Source organism: Eubalaena glacialis, chromosome 9 (assembly GCF_028564815.1).
Source record: "Eubalaena glacialis isolate mEubGla1 chromosome 9, mEubGla1.1.hap2.+ XY, whole genome shotgun sequence".
Lineage (NCBI taxonomy): Eukaryota > Metazoa > Chordata > Mammalia > Artiodactyla > Balaenidae > Eubalaena > Eubalaena glacialis.
Window position 1 is genome coordinate 70,962,434 of NC_083724.1, and position 21,487 is coordinate 70,983,920.

Here is a 21,487-nt window from a genome sequence, read left to right on the forward strand (position 1 = left end):
CTCTTTAGTATTAAAAACTTTCCATTGCAATTTTCCCATGACATTTCCATTTTTATGAATCATGTCGTTAGGAGGACTCCAATTGTCCTGTTAATTTGAAAGTGCAGGAGCCAGCTAGATTTTGAAGCTTTTGAAGCAAGAGCTGAGGTTAAGGTCAAGTTTCTAGCAGTTTTCGGGATATAATAAAGGGTGATGAAACAGATTCCAGCTGCCAGATACTAGAGAGGCTGTGGGACTCTTAGGGACTGAGAAGAGGTAGGTGAGAAGCTAAGCAGGTAGGAGAACAAGGAAGATATAAATATTGGGTGATTGAAAAGTTTTTTTCTTTTTTTCTTTAAGGGGCAGAGTGAAGCAACTAGGAGAGTCTGGAATATACCCCTGAGCCACAGTCTTGATAAACTTATAAGATCAGGTCAAATTTATTGATGGTGCACATCAACTTTTCTATAAGCCATTAAAAAAAGTAATAAATTGTCAAAATATGTGTTAAAAATCCTCAGTCTGATGGTTCCATAGCTTAACTTGTGGGAGGAAGAAGCTAAGTAAATGCATAACTGATAATTGGAAGAGTTGATAAAGTGTTAGAAAGAAAAAAGTCCTAGTTGTGTCTCTGAAACAGGGTCCTGTTAATGTGAAGGAAGTTTACTTTTTATCAGTCTGATGATGACTTTGCTTTTGTAGACTAGCTTCCAGAATGTACTCTCTGTAGCCCTGACTTCCACCTACATTGCTGCCCTGAGTCCTTCCTATATAGAAATTTGGTAGTCACGAGTGCTCAGAGTCAAGTCTTTCTCTGTGACTGTTGGACACTGGCCCCCGCAAACTACCCTGCATAATCTCTCTGCTAGGTTCCCATAGCACTTGTGAATATAATTACTGTTGACCTTAGAACAACATAGGCTTGAACTGCACGGGTCCACTTATACATGGATTTTTTTTCAATTAATACTTTATTACAGTATTAAACGATCAGTGGTAGGTTGAATCAGTGGATGAGAAACCATGGCAGTGGAAGGCTGATCATAACGTTGTGTGCAGATTTTCAATTGTGCGGGGGTCAGCGTTAGATAGATTTTTAACCCCTGCGTTGTTTGAGGGTCTACTATAGATAGATTCGTATCTTGTTTTTCAGATTGTATCCTTCATTTGAAGTTTGACACTAAATACTTTTGTGTGATCTATGGCTGTATATTTTTGTATCCTAGGGAAACTATTGAGAAAGTTGAAAACCTAAGGTGCTTTATCTATTTGCTGCTTCTTTCTTACTTCTAGAGTGCAATTGATTTATTTTTGGGGAAGTGTTCTTCTGTGGCTGAAACACCTTGGCAGATAAGATGATAATTGCTTAAGTTAAACAAATGCTTTGATTCACTTGGAACTTAAAGATGTCATTAAAAATTCTCTTTCTGATTTAGATTCAGACACAAAAAAGGCACTATGACGGGTTGGAGATAAATCTTTTAAAATCAAATACTCTTTTTTGTAACGTGGTTTATGGAGCATATTGTGACTAGTTTCCTTTGAGTAAAGAATGTCAGTGTAAGAAGTAATATATAAATTGTTTTCTTAAATGTATAAAATGCCCAAGGGACGTTGAGATTAAAAATAAAGTAGGACACATGCTACACTGCCAATGCTAAAGCAAAATATATACTCTTTTTGAAATTCCCTAAGAGAATATGTTTTGATACCTTGAAAGGCGAGGTGGTTGTGATTAACCTTGAAATATGTCTCCAGCAGGTGAAAGACACCTGCAGTTTGTAGCTCAAGGATAGCAAATCAAGGATGATATCAAATCATATTGCAGCTTTGGTAGTGGTTTTGAGAATGCCTAAGGAAAGATAGTTACTGTAGATTTTAAAAACTTACTTATTCTCTAAAGTGTTGTACCAAAATTAGGACTGTCTTTTGTAAGCTTAGGTATTTGTTGTCTATGCTTAGACAATTTTGATAAAAACAGTACTCTTTTACTCCATTGGCCCACCTCCTGGAGACAGAGTCTTCTTTCTGGATGGCTCAGCTTCTTCACTGGCATAATAAGCTATTAGCCTAACCAGCTGTTTGTCTGGTCCCCAGAGCATTTTGGAATTCCATCATTCAGGCCTGAATCAGAGTATAACCCCACATTTCTTCTATTTAACTCTCTCACTCTTGACATTTGTGTAAGTATATTCTGTGATAAGTTGATAACCCTCTGCTTCTCTGGATACTCTGAAGTTGACTTTCTATTAAGTTAGGTTAGATCATCAGAAAACTCTGTACTTGGACCCCATTAGCCGAGAGTTTTTTTTTCTGAATTACATGTTATGTTATAACCATGGCTTTCTCCAGGGTTTGTTTAAAAAAGAAGTAACATAAAATTCCGTTTTGCTTATGTTATTGAGATTATTGTTTATTATATCACTCTGTATCCCATATAGAAAGCCTAATGTGAGAAATTTCCTTCAGAGTTTAGGAGCATGAAAAAGTTTGTTTTCTATGATAAAGAGAACTTTTTCATCTTTTAGATAATAAGACATGTATAATTTATCTTATCTATGTATTTACCTGTGCTTGCATGTACAGGGGCAGATTTGAATGTCAATTGTAGCAATTTTTGTCAACAAATTTTAGAAATTAATTAAAGAAATAGTCATTATGTAAACCAGGAGTCAGTAAACTACAGCCCACCTGCCTCCTGTTTTTGTAAATAATGTTTTATTGGAGCACAACCCTGGTCATTTGTTTATGTATTGTCTGTGGCTGCTTTCCTGCTACAGTGGCAAATCTGAGTAGTTGCTATCTGACCCTTTACAGAAAAATATGAACAATCCTAATGTAAATAGTCACATGGTAGTATGGGTCAGACCAAATGCAATAGCACTGAAGAAATATAAAGCAAGGCGATTGCTCTAAGATGTGGCTGCTTGGGAAAGGCTTAACAGAGAAGATATGCTATGAAACGAATTTCATCTTTAAATAGTAGGAACATACAGAGGAGGACATTTTATATGGGAGACAACAGCATAAATAAAATCCCTTAGGAATGAGCAAATTTTTGAGCACATGGGACTATTCTGAAAATGGTTTTAACCAGATTGGAATTAGACAACAGTGAAAATGAAGTCGAATGTGTGAGACTGCTGTTGGAGACTTAAAACCTGGGAATCAGAATTTGCATTTAATCTGACAGGCTATTGAAAACCCACTATGAATTCTTTACAGGGAAATGATATGATGGAAATAGCATTTTAGGACAGTTAATCTGACAGCAGCGTATGGGATGAACTCAAGCATGGAGAACCCCAAGATTAAGCAGTTACTGAAGGAAGCCTAGCATGAAGAACGAAGATGATGAGTAGAGAAATGGAGAGGAAAGGTAGACTCTGAGACGCTGGAAAGAACAAAGCTGACTTTGTGACTGACTGGATTTAGAGAATGTTGGTGAAGAAAATTGTGAGAGGAGAATTGAGAGAAGATGCGCTGAAATGGAAACAGTTTTTATGAGAGAAAATATGTGTTTTGTTTTTAACCTCTCCAATTTCTGGTGTTTTAGAGCCTTATGAGAGAGAGTAGGGAAGTGTTTGGAGATAGGGATGAGATGAAGGCTCCAGGAGAGTTTTCATGAAAGAAGCACAAGGCAAAAGGCTTGGGAGCACCTTCAGGAAGATGGTGCGTGAGAAGCAGAGTGGACAGAGGAATTGGAGGAGCCAGTAGAGCAGTGTTTGCCAAGGTGTATCCCAGGGAAGGCTGGTTATATAGACTGTTAACAGGTATTTTTAGAAAAAAGGTGGGCCATGACCAGATAAGTTTGGTAAACTCTGGGTTAAGCAAAGTTAATCAAACTTCTTGCTTTAGAACCTCTCAGATTCTTTAATAATACACACCATTATTTGTATCACCAATTAAGATCTGTCTCTCAATTATAGATTCATCTATCCAACTTTCTCCCTGACATTGCCACTTGGATATGCATTAAGCATCTAAAACTTACCTGTCCAGTGGAATTCCTAGTCTTCCCTCACAAAACTTATTTCCCTATCTCAGTTGATGGCAACTCCATCTTTTCCTTTTAGTAAAAAAATGCCATGGTAAGTAATACATACATGGTTTTGTTTAATGTTTAAAATGCCCAAAGGAATTAAAATTAAGAATAAAGTTGCTCAGATCAAAAACTTTGACATCATCGTTGACCCTTTCTTTCTCCTATACTCTCATCTGATCCATTAGCAACCACATTGGCTCTGCCTTTGAAGATATCCAGAATCTGACCTCTCCTCGCCTCAGTGATTCTATTAAAATCTTACCACTTTTTTTTTTTTTTCCTGTAGTAGTTAACAGTTTCACTCAGGATAAATACATCTGTCCTTCCAGTGGCCTACAAGGCCCTCTGTGGTCTGGCTTCTCACTGACTCTGATTTACCATCCTCTTCCTCCTTCACTCTGTCCCTGACTCATCTTTTTCCTCTTTCTGGGATGGGTCTTAAGCAGGTTATTAGCTTAGGGCTTTTGCACTCACTGTTTCCTGTGCCTGTGACACTCTTTTCCCAGATTTGTGTGGCTAACTCCCAAATGTCACCCTCTAAGGTGACCACCATATTTAAATAGGAAGTGTGTCCATCCCTTATTTCTCATCCCCCCCCCCTTTACTCGGTTGGCTTTACTTTTTAAAAACATTTTTTTCTTCCAGTTTTATTGAGGTACAGTTGACATTTAGCATTGTATAAGTTTAAGGCATAGTGATTTGACTTATATACATAATCAAATGATGACCACAATAAGTTTAGTGAACACCCATTGTTTCATATGGATACAAAATTAAAGAAGTGGAAGAGAAATATGTTTTCCTTGTGATGCGAAGTCTTAGGATTTACTCCCTTAACATTCATATATAACATCCAGCAGTGTTCATTACCTTTATCATGTTGTACGCTATAACCCCGGTACTTATTTATCTTATAACTGGAAGTTTGTACGTTTTGACTGCCTTCATCCTGTCCCCCCCACCCCCGCCTCTGGTTCCAGTTGCAAAATAAATGAGTCACAGGTATAAAATGTATAGTGTGGGGAATATGTCAATAATTATGTAATAAATTTGTATGGTGATGGTAACTAGACTTATCGTGATGATCATTTTGAAATGTTTAGAAATATCAAATCATTATGTTGTATAACAGGAACTAACATAGCGTTGTAGGTCAATTGTACTTCAAAAACAAACTCATAGAAAAAGAGATCAGATTTATTTTTTTCCATTATATCACCTTCTAACATATTTCATGTATTATTCGGTTTTTTATTTACTCTTTGAATCTTCAAGATGGCAATATATGTCCCTACAAAATTCTTTTTTCCTCTCGAGGAGATCTCTATCTTGGGTTTCCCAGGCACACACTTTGGGAAATCCTGTTGTGATGTCTTATGGAACAAAAGAGAAGAACATTTCAAAAAAGGTGAGATTAATACAACGGGGAAGTTGAAGAAATTTTGACCTGCTTAAAAGCTAATGAGTAAATTAGGCAGGGGACATGGTTGGCAGTCTTAGAACATGTTGCTTCAGTGCTATGAAATGTCCAATTCAAGGAACTTTGCCGTAGCAAAGTTCAGATGTTGAGGAAGAAAGGTAGTATAAATTATTTATTCAGGGAGTTTGGCTTTGGAAGAAAGGGAGGAGAATAGTGAGAAAGAGCTGCAGGTTCAACACAAGAAGCTTCCATTTTTGAGATCAGGAAAGCTTGGTTTTGTTGCCTGTTATTTTTATAAGGTGACTTAGAGAACAGTACTGACATAAACTTTTTTTTTAAGTTATACTGTAATAAATAGGTGGCCTAAAGCATCCTATTTTTTAGAGTGGTGTAATTTGCTGGGTTCAGTGCTGCATGGGAATTGGATAAATTGGGATCCTTGGGAAATCTTCTTGTTAGTTCTGTGCCTTCACTTTGCCACCTGCCCTTCTGCATGATCTTGTTGTTGTTGTTGTACTTGAGAGCCCAGTAGGAGTGAGAGGTGTGATGTAAATATTAAAAGTTGGTGCTAATTGCTTGCTTGTTCCTCTTTTAGAAGACACGGGATCTGTTTTGATGTGTGAGTTTCTAGGTCATTTCTATACTTCCTGAAAAAGCTCACCAATGCTTCACACTTGTCACTAACGGTTGGATTCATGATTAAACGGAAGCTTGTACCAGAGCGAGGCATAATTTAAACAATTTTGTGAAAGTTTTGATTCTTTCTCCCTCAGAAGTTTTGATCCACAGAAGAATTAATTTCTATTTCAAACGTGTGGTTTAACTTTTAAAATCCTGTTATTTAGGCTTGAACTTTTGGATTTTTTTGTTTGTTTCTGTGGAGTGAATTCATCTGTTTCAGGATTTGCTCTAATGGGAAAAACTAAGAGCTGTTGGGCATTTTTAGTTTATTTATCAGTCATGGCATTTGAGGGCTGAAGTGGTTAACAGGGAAGGGTACGCCAAGGGATTGCTCTGCAGAGCCCTGTGCTTTATGTCCATTGTTGTCTTTGGAATGAATTACTTTCATGTTATTTGACAAATAGTTGGTTTGAACTCCTTTTCCAGACTAACAAATATTCTTTTGTTTTGGTTACAGAATCTGCTTACGTACATGTGAGAGAAGTAAAAATGTCAGATGATATCAGGAAAAGGTTTGAATTTCCAAATTCTCTTATCCAATCACAGGTAATTTTATTTGTTTGTTTATGCTTCATGGTAACAAACAAACATTTTTGGTGGATTGTTAATTGAATTTTATATTTTTAACATTAAATATTTTTATTCTTCTATGTACTGAAATATATATTAATAAACAACTTTTACATCAGTTAATTTGAAAATTTATGTTTGACATAGGAAAGTAAATATTGAAATTGACCAATCTCTGCTTTCATTTATGTCATACTTTGCTTCTTAGAGATAAAAACCGTGATTAACCCTTGAATATATATTTTTTGGTCTATAATTAATTATTGGGAACAGAATTAAATGGTTATACATCTACAGAGTATGAAAGATTAATATTGAAAAAGGTATATTCTACCGCAGTACAACATTAAGAATAAAGATTTTTATAATAATGACATTCAGTAGGTAAAATATCCTGGGTTAAAAAATTGGATCTACATGCTAACTCAGGTAGAAGATTGTGATAATTTATTTTAGAAGAGCTTTTCAGTTATTAGGGTTAAAACAGAACTGATTTTCTGGTTAGCCTTCAGCTAACTAGAAGCATCCCTGTTAATCAAGGTACCATAATAGCTACCGTCTTTTCTTGTGAGAGTAAAGCTAAGGGGCCAGCAGAAGCCTGCCTGAAGACTTACCAACATACAGCGTCTTGGATACTTTCAACAGTTACCTTCGGAGATGCCTGCTGTGGGAATTGACTTAGCTGGGTAGTGGGGAACCCTTCCATGAGGAGTAGAACACTCCTTATGCAAGATTCCCTTCTACCTGACTGGGTTGGAGTCATATCCTGTGCAGCACAGGCGCTTACCATGAAGAAGAAGATGAATGCTTGGAGGATGCTGTCCACAGTTTTTATTTTTCTGTACTTGGAGTCCCTTTATTAGCATAGATAAATCAAGAAATGCCTATTTGTGTTGCTGTTACAATTAAGTGAAAAGTGTATTGTCTAGTGTACGATATCTATTTAAACTATTCTGTTATGGAAAACTTAAGTAGCAATATAGGCTGATTTATACTTGGATTTTGTATTTTAAAATCAATTTAGGCTATATTCTCTGATTTGTTAGAGAGATAAATTGGAAGGTAAATTAGAGAAATTGAATTTGGTGGGCAGTGGGGGGATGTTTATCATTAAGCTTTTTTCTTTTAGTCCTTTTTCTAAATATGAACAGTAGCTTTTTTTGTCCTTGTGTTTCATATTGGTTTTGTTAGGTTCTTGCAATTGTGCCCTGTCCTCTGAATACTTCTTATTGTTCTTTTGTAACCACTGCTCAGTGTTAGCACCATATTTCATTGATTCACACACATTTTTTCACATTTTAACACCTGTGAAATTGGGTTGTATCTAGTAATCGATGGCAGCGGTCATTATACCGTTGGTATTGCCTGCACATTTATGAAGTTGGCCATGATTTTCTAAAAGAGTCTGAAAGAGCTCTTTCATTAATATAAAACCAAAAATTTAAATTATAAGAAGCATTGTATAACACAGATTAGTTGGCAGACTTTTTTTCTTTCTTGGTGGTACATAAAATAATGGTGCATCTTGCAGTTGATGGCCAGTTACAGTCAATGAAATACGGTATATTTTGTAAACAGGAACTGAAACTATTCACTGGTCCTCAATTCTTGTTACTATCCCTTTAACAAGGAGGTAAGAGACAGTTCATTGATCTAAACTTAAAATTCATGTAAATGTGTGACTTGTATTGTAAAACTTGGACCATCAAGCATTGAGGTCTGAATTCAATTCCAATGTGTGAAATACAAAAAGAAACGAAGGAGTAGGTGCTTTGTTTTTATTTGAGCTTTTCTGGAGACTTTGCAAGACTGACAGGTATTCATAGTCTTTTCAGACATTGGTCTCAAGGACAGGCTGAACAGTTGTTGCCGTAGCAAAGTTTCTCCCAACCCATACATAGCATGGCTGTCATTGTTGCTAGCCTGTGGCTCTAAGATAGCAGTGCTGTGTGGTGCTGAAAAACTAGGAGAGTGGAGTTGAGGTGATGGGAAATAATGACATTTACGTATTTATGGAATCAGCTCTCCTATGAGAATCTTAGTTTTAATTACGGGCTTTTTGACCAAAGAAGATATGAGAAAATTTTAGAGATTTATGAGGCTGAAAGCTTATTAAGGGGCTGAAACCTATGAGAAACCAACAAAAAAATTAAATCATAGAGCCTAGAGGAAGGAGAATGGTCGTGGTGAAGGGAGGACCTGTTGGTTCAAATCTGTGTGGGCCATAATCATGAAGATGGGGATGATGATCTTCATTAAGGGCATGATGAAGAATGATGCGTTTCATTTAGTTGCAAAGATGATTTAAAAACTGTGGAGTTTCTCATTTTTCTCATGGTTTAATGGATTAAGCAATCTCAAATTATCTTCTAATACTAAGTGACAGCAATTTAAACTGAAATTCCAGCAATTTTCTCAACATCTATGAACAATAGTTTGCTTATTGGGATAAAATGTAGGATAAAATGCTTACCTGGAGGGTTGTTATGAAGATAAGAGATTATGTATGTGGAGTGCCAATACAGTGCCTTCTACAAAGCACACACTCTATGAATGGGAGTGACTGGCGTACCATATCAACTAGTACTGCTATTAGTTACCTTCAAGTTCACTGTTGAGCGAGAACTTCCAAGGGAATGTATTCATTAATTTTGTTTGTTTTTTTAGGCTGCAGGTCATCTTATTGCTGCAGTTCTAAAGGAAAATGGTTTTTCAGAAAAGATCCACCAGTCCACAAACCAGGTCTGTCTTTAACTTTGTGCTTTAGTTCTATTCAGATATTGCTGCTAGCTGGACTGCATAAGCACTTCTTTTGTTTTCCTCACAGTTAAGGTCACTATAGAAATGATTTTGCCTTTTTTTATTTGTTTGCCATGATTTTCTTTTAAACTTTAAAATTTGTAACAACACTCCAGGAATGAGATATGGAAGGGGTGAAGGGGAGTATTCTTATGACTATTAATGAAAAATAACATGGGTGGAAGGAGGGTAGGCATGCTTTAGAGAAGGCTGATAGGGTTACTGCTGAGGGAATCTTTTTGTTTAATGGAGAAAGTGAACATAGTGGCTCTGTTTGGATGTAGGAGATTTCTCATGCTTTAGGTATAAGCCCCAAATATGCATTCTAAGTTGGAAAGGTCATCCCCTGACAGGAAGAGCTGGAGGAAAAATTCTGTGCCATTCATAGAGCAGTTGAATGCTAAGAGCTGAAGCAATGCCGGCTTACTGACATATTTACCACTTGGGTTTTGGTTGACCAGTGTTGTGTATTTTGACATGCTGATTGGAAGCTCTGCTTAAGTAGGTCCTCTAAGGTACACTCTATGGAGAATATAGGTGATGGAAATAAGATTTTTTTTTCTTCATAACAGAAATAAATTGATTTCCTTTCTCTCACATTCCTTTTTATTAGCTGCTCCAAGTTACATCTCTTTACAGCTTCTGCTGACATGTTGAAGTCAATGTAGGGGCATACTTCACTAATTGGCATTTTTCTGGTGTTTGTATGTAGTCATATAAATTAGGTTTTCTGAGAATTCTGATCTTAATCCTGCCGATAATCACATTATGTACTCTGAGAAGATCTAGTGGTTTTACTTAAACTGCCAGGATTTACTGAATGTCAAATCCCCGTAACTAAATGTTTCCTCTTCTAATAAATGAATGCTTACTTCCATGAGGGCACAGTATTACCTGAGGCAACAGTTTTTTTATTCATTTATTTTGTTATTCTGGCTTAGTAGTGGAGTGATGACATTTAGAACGCTTTGGTATTGTCCATGCAGGTGAATAAAATTTCCTTCTGAATAAAAGAAATGGAATATAAATATTTCTTCCCTTCAGTGACTGTTAATTGTATTGTTATGTTAGTGGGATTCTAAGACTGAAGAGGCTCTCAGAGCCAGCTACTGTGGGAAAGTTGGCACAAGTTAATGTTGATTTTCGTTCTTTTAGTTATTCTATGGGAGCTGGGGAATCTTAATTTTTTTTCCCTCCAGATTGTATGTTTCCCTAATAAATTATGTCAGGGGGAAGGAAAAATAGCTTCATTGTGTGTTCTTTAAAAAAAAAAAATCCCCAAAACAACATGTGAAATCTAAATGGACTTAACCCACAATACATTCAAATAGAGGTTTATCATTAGTAGTGAACCTTTTTTTTTGAGGGGAGGATCATGAGTTCCTGAGAAAGTTATGAAAGCTAGAACCTCTGTTTTTATAGGATTTTTCAAAATAAAGAACTTAAATTTATCTATGTGTCCTTCCGGTGCTTTCCTGTCTAAGGTGACAGGTTTACAGTGTGAGGGAGAGAAGTCACAGTCTTCCTTGGGCAAATCACTTTTTCTAGGCTTTTGTTTGTAGTCATGGAACCAGCAGCTTGCTCGTAGCCTGTCCTACTTCTGTCTCTTTCCTCTGGGTCCACATTCAGCTTCAATCACTTGGGGCAGGGACATTGTGGGGGACAGAGGGGTGGCATGTGGGTGATAGAGGTTGGTGGGAGGAGAGCAGGAACATTTTCTGAAAATGTTACTGCCATTTAGGGCTTGAAGCATAGGTATGATTTGGAGTCCAACTTAGACTAACTGATATGCTGGTATTGTTCATGTCTGTTCATGTCTGGTTAAATGGCTTAGTTAGAGCACAGTGCTGGAGCCAAGTCATAGTTTTTTTTTTGTTTTTCTTAAAATTAATTAATTAATTTATTTTTGGCTGTGTTGGGTCTTTGTTTCTGTGCGAGGGCTTTCTCTAGTTGCAGCAAGCGGGGGCCACTCTTCATCGCGGTGCGCTGGCCTCTCACTATCGCGGCCTCTCTTGTTGTGGAGCACAGGCTCCAGACGTGCAGGCTCAGTAGTTGTGGCTCACGGGCCTAGTTGCTCCGCGGCATGTGGGATCTTCCCAGACCAGGGCTCGAACCCATGTCCCCTGCATTGGCAGGCAGACTCTCAACCACTGCGCCACCAGGGAAGCCCCAAGTCATAGTTTTGATCTCCTAGTACTTGTGTTGCTCGGACTTAGGTCATACTTCTGCAGCCAGCCTCATTTTGCAGCAAAGACACCAGATGAGAGAGAGTTGCTATATCAGAACATATCCATTACCTCTCTTGGAAAACCGACTTTAGTGTATTCTACAAATGGTGTGACATGGTTTTTGTAGAGGACAGTCAGCCTACTGTGAACGAATTACACTTTGATGAATGGCTGGGGGTGTATATGCATTTGCTGCTCATCAGACGTGTGTTTTAATCACTGGTTTGATTTCAGACTCCTGCTTTGAACTTGCTGTGGGAGAAGTGTTGCAGTGATAATGTCGTGGTTCGAACAGCCTGCTGTGAGGGTCTGGTAGCCCTTGTCGTTCAGGATCATGCGGAGTTCAGCTATGTTCTCAATGGGATTCTCAACCTGATTCCATCGACCAGGTGCTCTTTCCTTCATGTTTGATCAGTTAATGATTTAAATTTTTAGAAAAAAATTCATTCATTTGCCATTAAGGGTCACCATTCATCCTACTTGCCAGTTGTTTTTCTTTCCCTAAAAATGTCATGCAGTTGAAATTTCATATGTGGTGAGAACATGCTAATTTAAGCTCTAAAAGTTTGGGGATTTGTGGTCATTTGCTGTACTTAAGTTTTGAGGTTCTGCTTATTTTGTCATTGCTCTTTTTAAGGAATAGCTAAGTAGTTTATAACTCACAGTTTGCAGTACAAATTCCTGACTTATTTTAAGAAAGAAGGTTGCCCATAAGCACCATTCCACAGTGGTAAAGTTTATACACTATTGGCAATACTTGGTCAGCCTTTAGCATCAGTACATGAGTTAGAAAATAACAGCACTAATTTCTTTAAAAGCATTTTGTGGTTTAGATATGTCTTCCCCTGATTATTCCAAGTAAATAATGTTCTTTGAATTTGTTTGGAATGACCATATTTATTCCATTCACAGACTGAGGTTAATGGAATCCCAGGGATTAAAATGGGCATTCTGAGGTGGTCAAACAAGACTGTATTTGAACCATCCCATGGAAATGAGCATCTCTTGTAAAATACTCCCTGAAAAGGAGGTGCCGCTCTTTGCTTCAAGAAATGGTCTTGATCTATATGCCCTCAGTCTTGCCTGCTTTAAATAATTTGAGCTTCTGTCCCCTTCTCCCAACTCTTACCCAGCCCCCCCGCCTCCTTCTCAATGGGGTAACTTGTTCTCCTGATGTTTTTTACTCACCTTTACTGTGGTATCGTCAGAGCTGAATACTTAATCTTTTTTTCTGCCTTCTGTGGAGATGGAGTACAGCTGTAACCATCAATGTGTGGACAGTGCCTTCCTAGGCTTGAGGTCTGTTAGGTTAAGTAACCTCTGGCCTTTTAACCTTTCTTCACAAATCTTATTTTGTTCCCTTACATCATCTCTTTGAATCTTTTTGGAGCCTTGATTTTTTTCTTTATATTCTGCTATCTACATTTATAAGTCCAAGCCCTTTAGCGTGGTATACGTGCCCTTCCCAAACTAGTTCCCACCTTCTGTTCAACCTGCGTTTTCTGCCATGAACCCTCCTCTAAGCCATACATACCTGTTCCCTGTTCCCGAGCCTGTGCATGCTGTACCTCTGCATGGAATGTTCCTTCCCCTTCTCTTTCTGATATCATCTTCTTCATCCTTCAAGGCTCAGCTCAGATGTCACCTCTCCTGCCTAGATACTTCCCTCTTCTCAGCTGGGCTACTTGCTCTTTCACAATATATTTCTATTTTTAACCTGTATTTTTGTCTCTAGCACACTCTTCAGCAGTTAGTAGATGACCAAATCTTTCTGAATAAGTAAGGTCCGATCATGGCTGAAAACTTAACTCATTTTCTGTCTTTTTCTTTGTGTGTATGCCCACGTGCACATGCACGCACGCGCACACACTCAAACAAATGTTTTTAGAAGGATCCTATTGTATATCCATTAAAAAATTAGTTTTGAGGCAGCTTTTAAAAGGTTAAGTTTTTGTTTTTTGTTTTTTGAAAAATGTATGTATTTATTTATTTATTGGCTGCGTTGGGTCTTCGTTGCACTGCGCGGGCTTCTCATTGCACTGTGCGGGCTTCTCATTGCGGTGACTTCTCTTGTTGCAGAGCACGGGCTCTAGGCGTGTGGGCTTCAGTAGTTGTGGCACGTGGGCTCAGTAGCTGTGGCTCGCAGGCTCTAGAGCTCAGGCTCAGTAGTTGTGGTGCACGGGCTTACTTGCTCCGTGGCATGTGGGATCTTCCCAGACCAGGGCTCAAACCCGTGTCCCCTGCATTGGCAGGTGGATTCTTAACCACTGCACCACCAGGGAGGTCCTAAAAGGTTAAGTTTTAATGTGTCTCTCTTTTTGTAACTTATTGGTTACCCTTAAACAAGCCACCTAGATTTTGCCTCACCCTTTCTTTTAAAATGCAGGTAGTAGTATTAGTTCCTCCCTAAATATTTTCAAATGCCTTAAAATTCACAAACAGAACCTCCTTGCATTGTCTAGTTGTACTGTTTATATCTAAAAGTAAGAGTATCAGCAGCTAAAGGGGCCAAGGACCAGCTAATGTCTCTGACTAAGGGATAATTAGAGCAAGTTAAGTTATACCTTTAATTCCAGAATGTCCTATTAGAAAATTATGCTGGTGTGGGATATCCTTCACACATCAGTATAAGTCCATCATCACTATTGTAAACCGAAAAGCATAAGCTTTGCTGATAGTGGATCAGCATGTCATCTGTGTATATGAAAATTTGTCAGTAATATTAGATTTTTTAAAATTAAAAAATACATTTTTTGAATTAGCAACATGTTCACATGGTAAAAAATTCAAAAGGGCGTAGGAGGCAAATTCTCTGTCTTTCCTCTGTATCTCAGTTTTTCTCCTCAGGTAAAACTCTTAACAGGTCTTGTTATCCTTCTAAAGATGCTGTATGTACATGTAACTGAAAATTTATATGTACATGTTTTTTCTTAAAAAAAATTAGTAGCCTACTATACATAGTATTCCTTATTTTGCATTTTTCAATGAAAAAAATGTATCTTGGACATCATTCCTTACCATACATAAAGTGCTTTCTATTTTTTTTTCCGGCTGTATAATATTCCATTGTATGAATGTGCCGTAATTTACCAATTCCCTATTGTTTTCAATTATTTGCAATTATAGGCAGTGCTTCAATGAGTAATCTTACACATATAGGTTACCATTAGTTTTCAAGGGTCTTTGGAAATATGGCCAAGATATAGAAGAAAGCCTTGAATTTTATGGTAAGCAAATATAGGAATTTTAACAATTGAAGGATCCTGAAAAAACTTTTTTTAAAGTTTCTTAGAGTGTTCTTGTTGTCTAAATTGTTAGCCACAGGAGATGTAGACAGAGTAGATTCTGAAGCTAACCAATTTAACTTTTGCATCAATTTGATCGTGAAATGTGTTATATAAGTGCTAGGTTTTCTTTATTGTTGCCAGTAGAGGTAAGGATTATTTCTGAAGAATTTCCTTTGTTTTATTTCAAGTAGCAGAGCTTTGTGGTTTGTAGTGATTACAAAGACTATACTTTGCATTGTTTATGCCTTAACAAAAGCAAAATGAGAATCAACTTTAAGAAATTAAATTAAATTTAATTAAAAACAGGGACCCAAACAGCCCCTTCCTCCAAATGCTCCTCAGGGAATCTTCTGAGACAGAAAACCATCTTTATCTTTGGGATCTAAAAACAAAAATGACTTTGTCATTTCCCTGTGGCTCTTGGCTGAGACATTTTGGATCTTCAGTTTCCAGTGTTTAAATTTCTCCTTGTCTGTGGCTTTCTCTTCTTAAAATAGAGATTTATGGCAGTCTAGAGGCACCTTGGGAACAGAGCCACACAATGATTGCTCAGCTTTGATGCAGAAGAATGAGTCTAAAACTGTATTTTTTCATTTTGCCTACCTAGTATCCTAACATTCTTCAGAGGGAGAGAGAAAGAGGGAGAGGGAGAGGAAGGGAGGGAGAGAGGGAGACGGAGAGAGAGGGAGGGAGAGAGGGAGACAGAGAGAGAGGGAGGGAGAGAGGAAGAGAGAAAGAGGGAAAGAGGAGAGAGAAGCAGCATCCTTCTGTGGAATAGATATTTAGAAAATGTAGCTTCCAGAGCTTTCTCAGCATTGCAGTAAATATTGAAAGCTACAAGGAAAGATGAAGGAAAAGTCAGTGAGGTTCTCTCTCCTAGCCTTATAACCTGCTCCTTGGCTCTTTGCAGGTCTAGTATGTAAATTCCCTTGGAACATGTATGAAAAGCTGCCTCCTCTTAACCACCCCCCGCCCCCAAATCCAACCCACAATTTGAGAAACATTGGTCTAGAGCCTGCTACATTGTATAGTCTAACTTTGAATAAGACTTGACATTGGTAAAGCTCTGGTTGTCTAACTTCAGGGAGTGGCTGGGAAAGTGTCTGGCTCTGTTTGAGAGACTGTTCCCTTCAAAGGAATAGTTTGATGTCCAGAGTGTTCTCGGTTCAAAGCTGAGGCAACATGAAACAATTGTAAACTAGTTTTTATAGCTTCTGTAAACAAAGAAGTGGATTTAAGAGGTTGAAAATGTTCTTTTAATCAGTAAGGAAATTTGAAAAAAAAAATTATTCCCTAGGGAGGGTGAAGGAAAGAAGGGGGCTACAGAGAAAACACAGTAAGGAAATTATTATCACCAGTTAAATGCAAATTTTGAAATTAAATAAAATTAGGGTAAATGATATACATAGTAGTATGTCCTTTTCTTATCCTTTAAGGAACTGCTTGTTTTAAGTGTAGATTGTTTTTGGTTTGGTTTTTACATTGAGTTTATCCTATGATAAAGATTCTCAAAGCAAGGAGTTTCCCCATTTTTCTTTCCTTAGATCCCCGCCCCCTCCCTTAACTGCACTAGCTTCTAGAAAGCTCATGTAGCCATTGTTATAGTTGCTTAGTAACGGGATTGTGAATAAAAACAGTACTCTCCTGTGGAACCAGGTATTTAGTTTTCGATACTGAGATGTCATGACAGCCTATAATTTCAGTTCAGCTGCTTCCCCGACCCGCCACCCCTTCTTTCAAAAAATGTGTTTGGTGGGACGGTTATGCTCTAGATAAACTAACGCTTCATTTGTGTTCCTTTTGTGCTTTCAAACAGGGAAGGGACCTGCAATTTATGTATTTGGGGGAAAAATAAAATGTATTAAGGTGTGAGAGATTAAAGTCTATTTTCTGAGATTCCTAAAGGCTACTTTTTAATAAATCTCAAATAGGATATTAATAAATGCCCATAATGGGTCCCGGCTAAAGCTGCTGGATCCAGTGAGTCTTTGATCATGGATTGATGAGGGTCCAATTAGATTAAAAATGACTTTGAGAACTATTTGCAGTTAAGATTTAGGGTAATTTCATGAGAAAATTCTTATCTCTCAGGGTCTTTTCTTTTGTCGATGACCCTGTTCCTTGGAACACTTAATTGCTTTGTTATCATGTAGGAAACGGTTAGCAACCAAGGAGACGCTGTATTCATACCTTGTATTATTGAAGCTTTTCTGTACTATTTAGTTTCTTTCTCTTTATTTTATTTGGCAGGAGAAGAAGAACCAAAGAAGGATGCCTTTATGAGGTTTCCCCAAGGTTTGAGGAAGACAGTCTTAGTCTGCTTTCATTTGTAGCCAGGGAGTCAGAGAATTGTTCATGAATTTGAGATGGTTTCAGGGTTTATATCTACATTGGTATCATTGCTCATTTAATTTTAACTCTGATCTGACAATGACAGAATTCTTGGACCATGTCTGTTTCCTCATCTTGTCTTTTAAGTATTCTGCAAGCCTTTTAGCTTGTTTTCAGATGTTCTCTTTTCCTTTTTTTCGAATCCTTTTTCTTTCTCTAAAATTACAGAATCTCTCTCAACTTGTAGCTCATAACCAGAAAAGTAATTCTAGCCACTCTTCTCATCTAGGACATTCTGCCCTATTTCTCTTTAAGTTAACTGATCTGGTTGAAGGCTTTGTTTGTCACAAAATATTCCATTGTAAGAGTCATGTATTTATGCTAAGGTGTTTTTAGGTGATTTAAGAAAAGTGACTACTGAAATACATGTTACTTTTATAATGGAAAAGTGCTTCAGAAGAAATCAGGCTGTTTTCTGGTACTTAGAACTTTCCCAAGCAAAAACTCAATAGCATTATATCTCTTAGAGTTTTTTGAAAGAAACATTATTTTTTGTCATTTATGGGTCAACCATGGGTTCCACAGAACTGTTTTTTTATTTCCTCCCTTTCTTCCCGGCTCCATCTCTCTTTTCTCATAGAATTTTATTATAAATTTAGGAAATGACTTGATCATTAATCTAGTGTTTAACATTCTCTTATTTGCTGGTGACTTACTGTACTTAAAGCTGACCACTTACCCTTTCTAGTTACAAAGAGACTTGGCTACATTTGTACCATTTGCTCCCATGATACTCAGAATGCCCTCTTTTGGGATGTTTGTATAATTCTCTTCAATGCAAACGTTTGTTATTCTCATCCCTGGTCAAAAAATTAGTATGGGTACTTCCTTGCATCTCATATTTAGAATATTTCGAAACTAAAGAACCAAGCATTAATTGTAGTCTTTTCAAAAGGAGACCGAGCATACATGAGCAGTATTTAATGCTGTAATCAAATAAACCCCAAAGGAAACCTGAGATATGGTATTCATATGCACAGTAGTAATTGTGCTGTATTTACCTAGTGAAGAGCAATTTTTCTGGGTGGTTTTAATTAGTATAGTTTGTACAGCTTGACCAAAGATTTTTTTCTTTTCTTTTTCTCTGGAATATTCAGCATCATTATTGACCCACTCTCCTTCTTATGATGAGATCTGGGTTTGGCTCTTATGCCAGTGAAAATTGAGCTTCCATTTTTTTTAAAAAATTTTTATTGAAATACAGTTGATTTACAATGTTGTGTTAGTTTCAGGTGTACAGCAAAGTGATTCAGTTATATATATATATATATATATATATTCTTTTTTAATATTCTCTTCCATTATAGGTTATTACAAGATATTGAGTATAGTTGCCTGTGTTATACAGTAGGTCCTTATGGGTTAGCTGTTTTATATATAGTAGTGTGTATATGTTAATCCCAAACTCCTCTGTATATGTTAATCCCAAACTCCTCTTTTATCCCTCCCCCCTCCTTTGGTAACCATAAGTTTGTTTTCTATGTCTGTGAGTCAATTTCTGTTTTGTAAATAAGTTCATTTGTATCTTTTCTTTAGATTCCACATATAAGCAATATCATATGATATTTGTCTTTCTCTGTCTGGATTACTTCACTTAGTATGATAATCTCCAGGTCCATCCATGTTGCTGCAAGTGGCATTATTTCATTCTTTTTTAATGGCTGAGTAACATTCCATTGTATATATGTACGACATCTTCTTTATCCATTCATCTGTCGATGGACACTTAGGTTGCTTCCATGTCTTGGCTATTGTAAATAGTGCTGATATGAACGTTGGTGTGCATGTGTCTTTTCGAATTAAGTTTTTCTCCAGATAAATGCCCAGGAGCAGGGTTTCAGGATCATATGGTAGCTCTATTTTTAGTTTTTTAAGGAACCTCCATACTGTTCTCCATAGTGGCTGTATCGATTTACATTCCCACCTTTTTTTTTGCATTGTTTCTTGTCACTGCACTTGTAGCTCAGGCCTGAAGTTTCCTTTGCTCCCTCTTAGAGGGTTCTTAAGTCAGTTCAGTTTGTTTTGGCAGCTACCCAAGGAAGGACTTGTTCCAGCCGATCTTTACTAAAGGACTTTTGGCAGCAGGTTCTTGAGTGTGACAGGACTCTGTGGGCTACGAGTTACAGAAACCCACTTGAACTCGTTTGAGCATTAAAGGGTGATTTTAATTTTTTTGCTAAAGGGGTGTCCCACAGGACTTAAGAACAGGGAGGTACCTGGGCCTCAGAAACAAATTGGATACAGGCTGTGTGTCTCTTCTCTCTTGCTGCAAACTGACTTCTCTGCTTCCTAGTCTACAGGGCACCACCTGCTCCTGGATTAACATCTCTTATCCGTAAGAGATAGCCAGACTGAGGTTTGAATTTCTTGGCCACAATTACAGATTTCCAAGGACCAGCATGTGTGAGATGTTCACTCCTGGACCAGGAGCTGTGTATTAGTTTTCTAGGGCTGCTGTAACAAATGACTACAAACTTAAAGCAACAGAAGTCTATTATTCCACAATTCTGAAGGCCAGAAGCCCAAAACCAAGGTGTCAGCAGGATTGGTTCCTTCTGGAGGCTGGGAGAGTCAGTTCCATGCCTCTTTCCTAGCTTCTGGTGGCTGCTGGCAACCCTTGACGTTCTTTGGCTTGTGTCTGCGTAATTGCAATCTCCGCCTCTGTCTTTTCATGACCTTCTTCTCTGTGTTTCAAATCTCTTCTCTCCTTTCTCTGATAAGGATACCAGTCATTGGATTGAAGACCCACCCAGGATGATCTCATCTTAAGAGCCTTAGTTATATCTGTAAAGACCTTATTTCCAAATAAAGTCACATGCACAGGAACCAGGGATTAGGACTTAGATGTACTTTTTTTGGGGGGGGGGACAATTTAACCCTCTACAGGCTGTGTCTTCATTGTGTGAATATTCGTATGCTGGGATCCTTTCTATAGTAACCATATGAATGGACAAGGAGTGGTAATTCTCAAAACAGAGAGGAGACTGGGACATTATTACTGAAGATTGAACTTGGGGTAAAGCCATGACTCTGGAAACAGGTATCTCTCAGCCTCTCAGCTCAGCTCTAGCTTTGAAACATAATTGTACTTAAGTACAGGTGATGATATTCGCTCTGTGTTACTCTGACTGGGATCAAGGGAGGAGTGGGCACTTCCCTAGAGGTCCACTGGTTAAGATCTGTGCTTCCACTGCAGGGGGCACAGGTTTGATCCCTGGTAGGGGAACTAAGATCCCAAATGTCATGCCGCACAGCCAAAAAAAAAAAAAAAAAGATTAAAATGGGGTAGAGGGAGGAGAGATTGAGTGGATGGAGAGTCATTGTCAAAGATAACATGATTGTTTTATTGTGACGGCAAGATGCCACCATGTTTTCCATCATCATCATCATCATCATCATCATCATCATCATCATCATCATCACCATCCTCTGGAATATTTTTTTGAAAGCATATATTATCTCTCCAAACAGCAATAATGATAGCAGCAACCACTGCCTTGGTTGCCAAGGGAAGGGAGGTAAAGGAAGGAAACTAGCTTGGAGTGTGATACAAAAAAATAGCCAAGAAAATTTTGGAAAAAAATAGGTGTTACAAAGAGGAACTCTTTGATTTTTAAAAATTTAAAAGAAGATTTCAGAAGTAAGTAGAATAGTGTTATGAGCCCTCATGTTCCTATCACTCAGCCTGACAACCTTTAGCTCATGGCCAGTCCTGCTCCTCCATAATCTCATCCACTTCCATTCTACCATATTCTTTTGGAGCAAATCCCGGACATTGTATAACTTCTTCTGTAGATATTAAGTATATATCTCTTTTTAAAAAACATAACAGTAATGTGATTATTACACCTGGATATATGTGTGTGCGTTTGTGTGTGTGTGTGTAGTTTTTAAATGTCCAGTCAGTAGATTTCTAATTGCTAATAATATTTTTTAAACAATTTGTTTGAATAACCATCCAAATAAGAATTAATTGTTAATTCTTTAACATCTCTTTTAACCTATAGGATCTCCCCTTCACATATATCCATATTTCTCTGTCTGCCTCTCTCTTTCTTACAATTTATTGAAGAAACTTGGTTGTTTT

At 37.6% G+C, this 21,487-nt stretch overlaps 1 protein-coding gene across 1 annotated transcript in view; it reads left to right on the top strand.

Moving 5' to 3' along the window:
• Nucleotides 1–21,487, top strand: part of FOCAD (focadhesin) — a 304,027-nt gene that overhangs the window by 20,542 nt on the left and 261,998 nt on the right. Inside the window, exons 2-4 of the mRNA XM_061200467.1 lie at nt 6,583–6,671; nt 9,363–9,437; nt 11,957–12,111. Of these exons, the coding sequence (XP_061056450.1) occupies nt 6,615–6,671; nt 9,363–9,437; nt 11,957–12,111 (287 nt within the window). The 5' untranslated portion in view covers nt 6,583–6,614. The remainder of the gene's footprint in view (nt 1–6,582; nt 6,672–9,362; nt 9,438–11,956; nt 12,112–21,487) is intronic.